Here is a 12,977-nt window from a genome sequence, read left to right on the forward strand (position 1 = left end):
TGCCAACCTAGCAGTTCAAAAGCACACCAGTGCAAGTAGATAAATAGGTACTGCTGTGGCAGGAAGGTAAACGGTGTTTCCGTGCGCTCTGGTTTATGTCACGGTGTTCCGTTGCACCAGAAGCGGTTTAGTCATCCTGGCCACATGACCCGGAAAGCTGTCTGTGGACAAACGCGAGATGAGCGCCGCAACCCCATAGGCACCTTTGACGGGACTTAACCGTCCAGGGGTACCTTTTTTTTAAACCTAGCATGCACAAATACCTCACGGTCACAGAAAAGGGTGCCTGCTGCCCCCACCTCACATGGAACCACAGTTTGGCTTCCCCAGCAAGTGAAGGAATTGGGATTTGTTGAGTGAGCTTCATGGATGAGTGGGGATCAGAACCTATATCCCCTGGGCCTAATCTAACACTACACCATACTGACATATCACATCACATCCCTGAAGCTGTGCGGGAAAAGATTCCTCTCCCTGACTCATTCTTTCCATGCTCTCAAGTATTGCAAAAAACAACAACCCCAAGGCAAAATATATTTGATGGCCCTAGAGCTGTAATATGCATCAGGATTCAGTTTTAGGCTGTGGTATCAACATTTTAAGCCAACATTTTACATATTGAATCTCATACCTCATATCACTGATAAGCGAGACTCTCAAAGTAGGTAACATAAGCCCTGTGTCAGACTTCCTTCGTTCTGGCCCTACGGCAACTGTGGAGTGAGGGGGGGGGAGGAAAGCTGCATTAATTTGTTAGCGACACATTATCAGGAAGCTGCAGAAATAATCCTAAGCCTCTTTCAGAACTCCACCAGGAGCAGAAGGGTGTCATGCAAAGACATTTCTACTTGTCTGCCACAGTTTTACATCATGGCAGCTTACTGGTTACTTTTCCCTTTAGTTAATCCAGAGCTGGACTCTGTAGATTTAAGAAGAATCCGAAAAAAATGCTTCCACTTTTACAATTGTAAAAGCTACACAAGCCTGTCCGTGCAAACGTCGTTGTTGTGTGTTTTTTTACACATGAGAAATGCAAATGATAAAGTGTTTGGAATTATGCAAGTTATTACCATCATGTAAAAGGCATATTATGCCCAATTGTGTAGTCTAATTTCAGTGCCTACTCTTCAGCCTTTTCATTATCATGAACAACACACAGATCCCTCCCTAACAGTCTGGCTAGCTCCAAGCATTAAATAGCTACACATCACAAAATTTTATATATTAGAAGCAGAAATATGTCATTGAAGTTTTACAGGCTAGAGCTGGAATAAAGGGAACACTCTACTTCTCATTCCAATCCTTCCTCCTTAGGCCTTCTTTTTTTTAATCATCGCCCCCCATCCCGCAACCCCTTCTCTCCTCCACTCTTATCCCCCTCCAATTTGCCATCTTTCCATGCTATTGTCCCTCTCCCAGCCAATATGGACAACTCCTTCCCATTTTCCTGGTGGGGGAGAGAGGAAGAGCATCAAGGATGGAAGAGACTAGAGAAGGAATGTGTGGCCTTCCAAGAGGTTGTTAGGACTCCCAACTTTCATCAGCACCAGCCAGTGTGGACAGTCTGTGTTTGTCAACTGATTCCAGCTGTACCAGAAGCAAACACTCATCTTCAAAATTGTGGGAATAAACAGCCTATTTAAATGCCATTACAGTGGTGCCTCGCAAGACGAAATTAATTCGTTCCGCGAGTTTTTTCGTCTAGCGAATTTTTCATCTTGCGAAGCACAGTGTCGGGAAAGTTTTGGAAAAGCTTCAAAAACCACCAAAGTCTTCAAAAAAGGCTACCACACCGCGTTCTATGAGTTGCTCCTCGAAGTCAAGTCTCAACTGTATTAACGGTGTTAAGAAAAAGGAAACAAACTTGCAAGACGTTTTCGTCTTGCGAAGCAAGCCCATAGGGAAATTTGTCTTGTGAAGCAGTTCAAAAAACGCAAAACTTTCGTCTAGTGACTTTTTCGTCTTGCGAGGCATTCGTCTTGCGGGGCACCACTGTAAATACTTCAGAACAAGTTAACATTCTCATATAAGCTTGCTGTGGGTATACAAGACCACCCAACCCACAAAGAATAATGAAACTGCTTCTGTAATATTATACTGATAAGGCACTCAGCAGTTTTTGATCCAAAGGATCAAGTCCTAGGAGAAATTACTACAAAGCACACCAAGACAAAAACTGAGTCACTCTGCAAAACAGTGTGCCCGCCAACTATTTGGATCTCTGCAGGTGCTTAGCAAATTTTAGGAGTACATTTATTTCTCTTCCTTCTTTGGCCATCACCCATAGTTGAGTTAAAATTTCCTTTATAAGGTACAGCTATTGATGCTGCACAAAGCCACTTGACCAAAGTATTCTGTACTCACTTGGGGATTCTGCAAGCTGCTCCTGTTTCTCTTCCCTCTCCTGGTACTGAATTAAATGGGACCACAATGCAGATTTCCCCTTAAAAACAAAACAGATTTTCAGAAACCATTTGCAGCTTTTCCTGCTACACAGTACAAATATACCTAAATCAGTTTTATGGTGTCACTTTTATATTTCCCTGCAGAGCAAAACACTGCATTTTAGCCTGCAAGGCAGGTTAGGTTTAAAGAGAGTGGTTTTCCCCAAGGCGACCTGATAAGCTTCACAGCAGAAGTTTGAACCCGAGAGTCTTGTATCAGAGTCCAACAGTTTTACTGCTATACTACAATGGCTCTTGCCACACAGCAAGTGAAACTATGAATGGAAGAACTATGCAGGCCACACTCTGAAATGCTCCTTTCTATCCTGTAGATTTCCATGGGGCTTGGAGCCCTGCATATCTGGACTCCAGCATCAGAACCAATCACCACCATGGCATTCAGCTAACCTATAACACTTTGACTGATTGACTTGACTGATTATGATTCTATATGTATGATCTAGTTGAGATTCCTGCATTGCAGGGGGTTGGACTAGATGACTCTCAGGGTCCCTTCCAACTCTACAGTTCTATGGTTCTAGGTATTTCAACCCATTCATCCAATCCACAAAGTTAGAGCTGCATGTGTAAGTACTTATATTCCTTATACTGCATCACAAACTCACCAATACCCATGCTACAAAGGTGCAAGGGCTGCTTTGCGCATGATGCTTTTCCTAAAGAGTGCACTCCCATGTAGGAAAAAGCCCCAAACCCATACCAATTAAGAGACACAGCTCTCGGTGGGTAAGCGCATTTTGCATAAAAAGAGATTCTATGTTCAGCTCTCAGTATCTGCATTTAAAATGACCTTAGGTAGCAGGGGCTGGGGAAGGCATCTACCTGAAACCTTGGCAAATAAATAAAATGTCTGAATTCCATTAGATACCAAAGACCAAAATGCTTTAATAAGCTTGCTGTGGGTATAAAAACAGCACTAGCACTAACACCTTACAGCTGCCTCCAAAGATGTAATATTTTACTGATAGGTGCACGTCAACCATTTCCGATCGAGAGGATGAAATATACTGTCAATCTTTGTAGACAATATGGACCTAGGTGGACCAGTGGTCTGACTCAGGATTCAAGACTCCTTTACTGAGATGGTTCCATGCAACAACATGCATGGTTTCATCCAGTCACGAGGTATCAGGGCTAAAGCAGGTAACTGCTTGAGGCTCCAGCAACCCACTGACAGAGCAGACAACAGTCCTGGGCTAGGTGAATCAATTGTCTAGCAGTGTAAGGCTCCCAGAAGCATTTTAAGATGAGTGACAGCTTAGTCCTAAAAGGGGGTATGAAATAGTATAGCAGCTGAGGGTCTTTGTGTCTTCCAAATCACTGACCTGTTTGACCAGTAGTCCATGACTCCAAATTCTTTCCAGCAAGTCACAAAGGCTAGCGATGAGCGTATTCTCTTCCAGGCCCGTAATGTTGGCCTCTCCATGTCCAAGCTCAACAGCTTCATGGCCCATCTTCTCTACCAGCATACGTTTAGTCTGCAAACAAGCAAGGGATCATTACGCAAAGCATGGAAACTCAACACAGTAGCCGACCAAGGAATCCACTGAGCTGATTTTTATGCTGATTTTAATTGCTGTCTGTTGCTTTATTGCCTTTCTCCCTGTGATCTATTTTCAGGTTTTGCAAGTGGCCCAAATTTGGCAAAAGGTGCTTTAGAATCATCTTAGTAAACAAAAAGCAGCGAAACAGCAACTGGATAATCTATCATGCTTTGCTTTAATTTCTAGTGATGTGAACCTCACTGAGGCTGGTTGTATCGTTATGTGAAATAAGCTACAAAGCAGGACTCCCTCTTAGTATGTGCAGAACCAGTGAGATGATCAGATTTGTAGACTCTCCCAAGGGATAACCCTCTGCAGTCTAACACAAGAGGGGAAAATACTAGTCCTCTACATGCAAACCACTTCCTATCCCATTCATAGTAAGTAAACCATAAAAAACAGCCATATTCCCACACATTTTGACAGGAAACTATAGTACACTCGCAAGAATCTGGGCATTCTTTTAGGGCAATGCTGCCACTCCACAGTGAAGGGTTTGAATGAGGGGAGTGGAACCACGCCTCGCAACACAGATGTCTTTTTTTCAGCAAACCACATTTTTACCACACACACATGCTCAAAATACTTACCTTCATTCGACATTCTTTGAGTAAACCTTCTACGAATTTCCAGTTTGTTTGAGCAATGACAGCAGGAGAAAGATCGGAGAGTTTGGGCTGCCTCAGATTTTTCCCCAAGGTCCTTGCTTCTTGCATGTACTTCTAATCCAATGATAATTAAAAAAACAGCAACTAGAATGAACACCAAAAACACAGCACAAACACCTCTGCCCTCCTTAATTGACAAACTAACTCTGCACTAAAAAATAAAACAAAAATAATAATACGTGGGGCCAAGGTGATCCCCCCACCCCCTCAAACGTCAAGAAGCTGGAAGTGAGAGGTCAGAGAGGTGGAAATAATACCTGCACAAACAGTAAGTTTTGTGTAGATGGTTTTCAGCAGGCATCAGTCTTATAAATACACAGGTAGGGAGAGAAAGATAGCCTGCAGTTGAACTGGCTACACAGCTCACATCTGTTTTCTGCCTGTTAGTGGAGTCGGATGCAACATATATTTTGGTGCCTGAGGCAGAAAGCCCACATCTTCACACACACAAGATATTACAAGATATCCTAGATATTACTGCTGTTCAACTGTACCCCCAGATCTGCTGAACTGCACTGCTTATGCCTGATGAAATGCAGGGCTGGCCATATTGGGGGGTGGGAGAGATGCATCCTCATATTCTTGGGACACATCTGACACCCCTGATCTTTGGAGGATGAAAGGGGGAGCACAGTAAGGCTTCTGGCTGAATCCTTTTGCGGGAAAGGACTTTGCTATCCTCTCCATACTTCTACCTTGCCTCTATGACATTGGAGCAGGCATCCCCAAACTCGGCCCTCCAGCTGTTTTGGGACTACAATTCCCATCATCCCTGACCACTGTTAGCTAGGGGTGATGGGAGTTGTAGTCCCAAAACATCTGGAGGGCTGAGTTTGGGGATGCCTGCATTGGAGGCACAAAGAAGAAGAGCAGGGTGGCTTTGAAAAAGCTCTTGTTGATCCTCTGCCTCTCTTCCTTTGCACCCCGATGGCAGAGATGCAAAGGAGAAACGCGAAGGGGGAGGATCAGAATGCTCACAACCCTGAGCAAGGTTCTGCAACAACCATTTTAAGTATTTATTTTTTTCAAAATAAAGTAAGTGACTGTGCAAGGATCAAACAGCAACTGCTTTGGAAAAATAACGGTGGAGAGAACGTAGCAAGCTAGAGAAAAGGGTGAGGATTAGGATGGGGAAAGGTGGTAGTCATCTTTTAAAGTGTGGTTCCAGTCAGGTAAGTAGCAGAAAAAGACCACCTATATGGCCTTGGTCTTTGCAAGCCACCTTGACAACATTAATATGGGAATCAGGATTTTAGATGTAACAAAAAGAACTAGCTCTGCGTTTGCCGGGACCTCACTGGCCACGCATCTCAGTTTTTTTGCCTGCCCAACAAACTGTTCTGGAAAATGAGAGGCTGAACTTGAACATCTTTCTTAGGCCTCCTGTTGTAAAACCAACACAAGAATCACCTGCCTGAACAGAACCACACTTTATGGACTGCTATAGAGGGGTGCATAGAATTCTACACAAAAAAGCAGCGGTTAGCGTGAGAAGGAAAGCAGCTCTGGGCAAAATTAAATAAAACATACCAGACAACATTCAGAGAATGATTTTTTAGGTGGTCGTGCAGGAGGATGTGGGCCCTGATCCCACTCCCAGAATGCCAGTGAGTTCTGACGGATCAAGAACTCCTCCAATGGCTAAGAGGAAGGTGGATGTAACGAATGGCAGAAGCAGCAGATGGAGAAAAAGGAGGCGGCAGAACATGCATGCATAAGAGTCAAAGCAAAAACAGAAAGAAAGAGTAAATACAGTAAAGGGATGAAGAAATCAAAAAGCATGGAAGCAATTCATATAAAATGTCACAAGGAAATGCTTCTGAGCCGTCACATTCGATAGCATCAACACTCACAAATAACACATTCCTTTTGTTTCAGCAGAATAAGCTTTCACATTTGGGTATGTATAAAATGCAGGGCTTCTCGCCCTCCCTAAAACTGCACTCACTGAACTGGATGCAGAATTCAGCAATGTCACAAGGACCAAATGGCATTAAGAATAAAAAGGTAACTAAAAAGAAAGAAGCACAGTGACTTTGGTCCTCGTGAAAACCCTGTGTTGTTCTTGCTTGTTTCAAATGGGCAAAAAAAGATAAAGAGGAATAAGACAAAGACGTATGGTGTTTTAACAAGCCACGCAGGAATCCCTAACCTTCAGGTGCAGCTATAAATCTAGCACGCTCCCATTTAAAAGGCTAAGCAGCATGCCACTCGCACACAGGTTGCTGGGATGAAACCAAAGCAAAACGTGCTTGTTTTGCTCAAGCACTTAATCTCCAGGAAAGATTTATTTGTAAGTCAACTGCTAAGTATAAGGCAGAAAAGAACTGCAATCTGGGGCTCTGAGGGCAGAGCCACTCACTGCGGGCAACCTTGGCCTGCTAGGTCTCACTCACAACTCTGCACAGGAAGGGAGTGCCCTTTTCATGTCAAGCATCCCTCCTGTCTACAGAATTGGATGTGGAATCAGAAGCTCATCGTGCACAGCTCCAAAGGAGAGACCCCTGAAAGTCCAGTAAGACCACCTTGAATGCCCAAGGACAACTTACCCAAGGACTGTTATGGATGGGAAGAAGACTGTCATGCGCTTATGGGGCTCTGCCAACTAGAGGCAGCTTGAGGAGCCTTATATGCACACGGGGCCCTCAGTACAACTAGAAGCCATAATTAAGTTGATGGGAGCTTAGCTTAGCATTCATTTAAATGCATAATTCAGGAGTTGCTTTGATGTTCAGCACACTGGACAAGCGGATCAGCGGGGGTCTGTAATCCTTTCTGAAAACGGAGCCTTTTGTTAAATTGAATGGATTTAGAGATCTTATGGGATAAGGGAGGACATTAAAGCAAGTTCCTCCCGGGAATTAAATCCCTATCATCTCCCATTCCCAGAAGCATTCCTTCTTCTTCCCTGAAGCCATACTGATGCATTTTGGAAGAACAAGTGAGTGCAACCATAGGAAGAGGCTAACAATTATCTCAAAATACAACCGGCTGAGAGCAATGATTTCTGATTTGAGAGAACAGACCCTTGGGGAAACAAGAAAGGAAGCCAGTCTACATGTTAGGCTTGCGGGGACCGGGTGCGGGAGAGGACAATTCTTTCTAGATAGAGATGGTTGGAAGATGGGATCTCAGCTTTTGAATTGAACCTCCGCTAAGGAGGCCCTATAATTCTTTTTTCCAGGAACCTGGACCCTGTTATCTGCTCCTATCCCAGATTTTTTTCTTTGGTGTGGGGAGACGTACATGCTATATGCGGAGGTCTTGCTCTTAAGTTTTGACAAAGCTAATGCAGCCGAACCCTAAATGGATAACAAGTATTGGGTGTCTCTGCTATTAACCACAGCACTTACCTCTCGTAAGTCATTGTCCAAACCAATGTGTTCTGAATGTTGCCGGAGGCGATCTTTCCTGCGCTGTGCTGTAGCGCTTCGACTCACCCACCGACTGAGGTTATAAGAAAGAAAGAAAGAAAGAAAGAAAGAAAGAAAGAAAGAAAGAAAGAAAGAAAGAAAGAAAGAGTTGTAAGAAACCATTACATGCCAACTCTGGAGGGGGGAAAGGTTAGCACAGGTACTAGCTCAAGAGCAGACTCATTGAATGTAATGGACATGATTAACTTAGACCCATTTATTTTTTGATATTCTAATACAAGCCTCATGACTCCAAAAGGGTCCATTACAAACTAGAGCAGGGGTCAGCACACTTTTTCAGCAGGGGGCTGGTCCACTGTCCCTCAGACCTTGTGGGGGGCCAGACTACATTTTGGAGGGGAAATGAATGAATTCCTACGTCCCACAAATAATCCAGAGATGCATTTTAAATAAAAGGACACATTCTACTCATGTAAAAACAAGCTGATTCCTGGACCGTCCGCAGGCTGGATTTAGAAGGCGACTGGGCCCGATCTGGCCCCCAGGCCTTAGTTTGCCAACCCATGAACTAGACAGATGGTGACAGAGAGAAAATGAAGAGAAGAGAAGATGCCATGGAGACATTCCAAGTTACTCTTCACTGGCTAGGTCAGAGGTTGCCAATGTGGCATTTACAAATGACTGTGTGCCCAACCAGAGTCTCCTATGATGCCCGTGGAAAGTCTCACTAAATATCCTCTCAAAAATCCATACCACATGGGAGACTCTTTGGTCTTCCTGCTCAGTTTCTCTTTGCACTGACTCAGCCTCTCCTACCCTGAACACGCCCACTTGTTCATGCCCACATTTCGCTGGATGCCAGCATTGGACGCCCCCGCTCCCATCTGTTTCTGAACAATTAAATGAATTCCAACTGGAAGAGACTTCCACAGGCCAACTAGGTGGGAAAGGGTTTGTCTTAGGTATTCCCCTGTCCAGCTGCAGGAGAATACCTAAGCTCAAAGACCCACCGGGCCACACTAGCTCTCAGCTCTTCTAAGGGCCTTCTTAGAGAATGTCTACATTTAAACACATTTACAAAAGCCAAAGTCAGTTGAGATCCTAAGTGTTACAAATGCTAGTGCTCTGACGTTGTTATAGATGCCTGGTAAGGAGAAACAAGTTTTCTTCCAGTCAATACTACCAAATCTTCATACTGGAATGTGCTCCTTACTGGTTTCCTTAAAAGAAAAAGAGGGCAGGAACTTTTCCCTGCATTAACTCCCCCTTCCCCACGCTTTCCTACACTGGAATGACTACACCAAACATCACACTCTTCACTAAATCCAAGTCCAAGGCAGGATACAATATAATAAACAAGAGGCATTAAACATAATGGGTGGAATTCAATTAGGTTTTTCGCAGAGCAGACCACTGAAATTAATGAACATGACTAAGTTAGGCCCATTAGCTTCAATGGGTCTACTCAACATAAAACCTGGTTGAATACCACCCAATAAAACCATGCTATATAAAAATACTAATATAACCTTAACACAACAAATCAGGCAGGGCATCTTCATCAGTTATAATGCAGGAGAAGGCCTGGGCAAACAAGCATGTTTTTAGCTGGTGCTGAGGCCCAACAGGATCAGTGCCCATTAAACCTGCAAGGGAAGGGTGCTCCACAATTGGGGTGCCAGTATCAAAATCATCCTCTCTCATGTACAGTGTAGAGGACACTGTTAAAGATAAAAATCCAGGGTTTCTTACTCCATCTGCAAAAACGTTCAGAGATGTAAATGGCTCTTGTGCTCATTTTGCTGGTTGCTCTACCAAACCAATACATGTGACGCATTATGCTCCTTTGTAAGTAATTACAAAGAATTACAGGATAATCAGTGGAGATTAGTGTATTAGAGAGCTTATTTAATTACTTTGATTTCACAGCATACGTGTTCCGATTCCCTCTAAGTCAGTGTTTCCCAAACGTTTTTGGGCAACGGCACACCTGTTTACCGGGAAAAAATCTCGCGGCACACCACCATTAAAGCCCCGCCCCGTGACGTCAGCGCGCAGCGTCACGCCGGGAGGGACGCACAAAAGTTAAAGTTTTTTCCCTTCCCCTTGCCGGGGTGGGAGGAGGCAGCAGAGCGAGGGATTGAGGGACGGCGGCAGCGGCTGTTGTGGTGGTGGCGGCGTTAGCGGGCGGAGGAGGAGCCGTCGCCGGGAGTTGCTGCTGCTGCTGCTGCTGCTGCTGCTGCTGCTGCTGCTGCCCGGACATGCCGGCCTCCTCCTCCTCCGCTGTCTCGCGCGCCTCCCTTTTGCGCGCGCTGCCCCTCCGCTCGGCACCAGCACCGCGGAGCCGCCCCCGGCTCGACGCGGATCCTCGCCGCCGCCCCGCCTCTCGCCGCCCGACTCGCCCGCCTCCCTCCCACGGCACACCAGCCGGTGTCTCACGGCACACTAGTGTGCCGCGGAACACCGGTTGGGAAACACTGCTCTAAGTTAACCTGCAGTTTAAAATCAATCAAAGAAAACCCAATGAAGATGTTTGCTCCTGCTTGATTATAACTCCTTTTGTTACCAGAAAAAGAGAATCTGGAGACTCTGATTGGAACTTGAAAAAAGCAACATTTCGTAACAGGTTAAATGCTTATAGTTCAGCTCCAAATACAAAGCTTGTAACTGGCAAGAACAAAATACAATGTCCAGGGGATCACAGGAAGCGTCCGTGCAGATGATAAAGTACTGGAATAATATAGCCTTGTAAATAAGCCCATAGCAACTAGCATGTGAATTATCATTTTTTACCAGTGTGCTAAGGTGCTATATAAACTTGTGTTTCCACAGAGGAAGAGAAGCCCCATACCTGAACTTTGTCCCTCTTCTGCTAGCCTACTTGGTTAAAAGGTGGTTTTTACAGCTAGCCTGCATTTCCATTCAGGCTGAGGCTGCACAAGTTTCTCTTCCACTGCAGCCAATCTACTGACTTAGCCACCTATTGCTACCAAGTGAGTTTAACACTAGGCTTCTGCAATATATCCTCAAAGTGATATGGCACAGGCTGTAGCACCAGAAGCTACTGGATACTCTTCACGGGTAAGCCTCATAGAAGGTACACTATGCAATGATGTTCAAACTTGGCCCTCCAGCTGTTTTGGCACTACAACTCCCATAATCCCTAGCTAACAGGACCAGTGGTCAGGGATGATGGGAACTGTAATCCCAAAACAGCTGGAGGGCCAAGTTTGGCCATCACTGCGCTATAGTAATGCTGCCAAGGGGAAGGGACAAGCTTATATTTAGGTATCGCTGGGGGGGGGGGGTTTCAGTGACTGAGGGAACGGAATCCTAAATCGGCAAAGCAGCCTAGAGACTACACTGAACGAACTATTCCCATGCATTCCAAGGGGTTATTACAGTTGCAAAAGCTTACTTGTTGTTGGTAGGCCCAGCTGCCAGCACATCTGACTGAAGCTTAGGGAAGAAGCCTTGTTCATATTTGCCTTGGCCTATCTTCATATCAAGCAAATGAGGATGGATTGCAGTGTGATCAATCTTCGTCAGCCGCTGTTCAATAGCCTGAGCTGAAAATAGTAATTAACACACAATCAATTTCTTTTTTAGTTAACTGAAACCAAGGAACTTTTCTTCCACAGGCAGGATCTATCTTTGGAGCCAGCACACCTGAGGTAAGTTGCGGTCAGTCTATACAGGTGAGGCAAGAACAGAGGCCATTAGTAGACAGGACCATGCTTACTATTAAAGGGACCCCTGACCATTAGGTCCAGTCGCGGACAACTCTGGGGTTGCGGCACTCATCTTGCTTTATTGGCCAAGGGAGCCGGCGTACAGCTTCTGGGTCATGTGGCCAGCATGACTAAGCCGCTTCTGGCGAACCAGAGCAGCGCACGGAAACGCCATTTTCCTTCCCACCAGAGCGGTACCTATTTATCTACTTGCACTTTGACGTGCTTTCGAACTGCTAGGTTGGCAGGAGCAGGGACCGTGCAACGGGAGCTCACCCCGTCACAGGGATTTGAACCGCTGACCTTCTGATCGGCAAGTCCTAGGCTCTGTGGTTTAACCCACAGCGCCACCCACGTCCCATGCTTACTATTAGGGACTCCTAAAAAAAATGTTCACCAACAGCATATCGCTTGAGTCATCATTGCTAAATGGGAATGAGGGAAGCTGCTTCTCAAAACTTTGGCTGAAATATCAGTATGTCCATATTCAAAACCAACTCTGTTCCTTGGTGAACAACTGGAGCAAAACGCTGGAGGTGAAGGAACACAAGATTCCATGCCTGTGTGTTAGTCAAACAAACATTGGGTTTGGATTCAGATCTGTGGGGTTAAGAGATCAGAAGGAAACTTGATACTACTATCAACTTGAAGCGCATGAGGTTCTGGTGCCACCATATCAACCGAAACTAGCCTCCGAAGAAAAAGCAGACCTGAAAATTTAAAATGGTTTCAAACACAAATTAAACTTTTTTGTTTGGCTATTTAAATCCCAGTGTTTCATTTCTAAACATAAAAGAAAATGGAAAAACAACACAGTTTGACAGATCATATCTAGCCAGCTGCAATAAATACCTTCAGTGACAGTAGAATAGCTTTCACAGGTAAAAAGGAATTGCACAGCTAAATCCCTCCACGGGGACATCAACATTTTTTATTGTAGAAGGTTTTAGGGGGTGGGCTGGCAAGTTAGATTTTTAATTCCGATTCTCCTGCTGGTTTCCATGAACTCTCAGATTGTACTAACCCAATTTAATGCTTTGTTTTTCTTGAGGTGTTTTGCATTGCTCCTTTTTGTTTTACTGCACTGTAAGGTGCCTCAAAGGTGGTGAAGGGGACTCAAAGGAGGGATATAAATTAAAGCAAATGAATTAACTAAATCAAATAGGGTAAAATACAACTTCTGAGTAGCTAGTAT

The 12,977-nt window shown here is 44.7% G+C and overlaps 1 protein-coding gene across 13 annotated transcripts in view; it reads right to left on the reverse strand.

Annotated features, from left to right (window-relative positions):
- The window catches only part of DENND5B (DENN domain containing 5B), a 101,594-nt gene that overhangs the window by 17,828 nt on the left and 70,789 nt on the right, over positions 1-12,977 (reverse strand). For 3 of the 13 annotated variants that reach the window (XM_083461843.1, XM_083461842.1, XM_083461844.1), the window contains 6 exons: positions 11,470-11,620; positions 8,031-8,124; positions 4,600-4,731; positions 3,791-3,943; positions 2,365-2,443; positions 632-713 (listed from right to left, as the gene is read on the reverse strand). In XM_083461843.1, coding sequence (XP_083317969.1) covers positions 632-713; positions 2,365-2,443; positions 3,791-3,943; positions 4,600-4,731; positions 8,031-8,124; positions 11,470-11,620 — 691 coding nt within the window. Of the gene's footprint in view, positions 1-631; positions 714-2,364; positions 2,444-3,790; positions 3,944-4,599; positions 4,732-6,207; positions 6,319-8,030; positions 10,001-10,529; positions 11,837-12,121; positions 12,493-12,977 lie in introns of those variants that run through there. The other 10 variants (XM_083461837.1, XM_083461836.1, XM_083461840.1 and 7 more) reach the window with 6 other exon arrangements.

The sequence above is a fragment of the Podarcis liolepis genome, assembly GCF_965112155.1.
Source record: "Podarcis liolepis genome assembly, chromosome: 10".
Taxonomy (NCBI): Eukaryota; Metazoa; Chordata; class Lepidosauria; order Squamata; family Lacertidae; genus Podarcis; species Podarcis liolepis.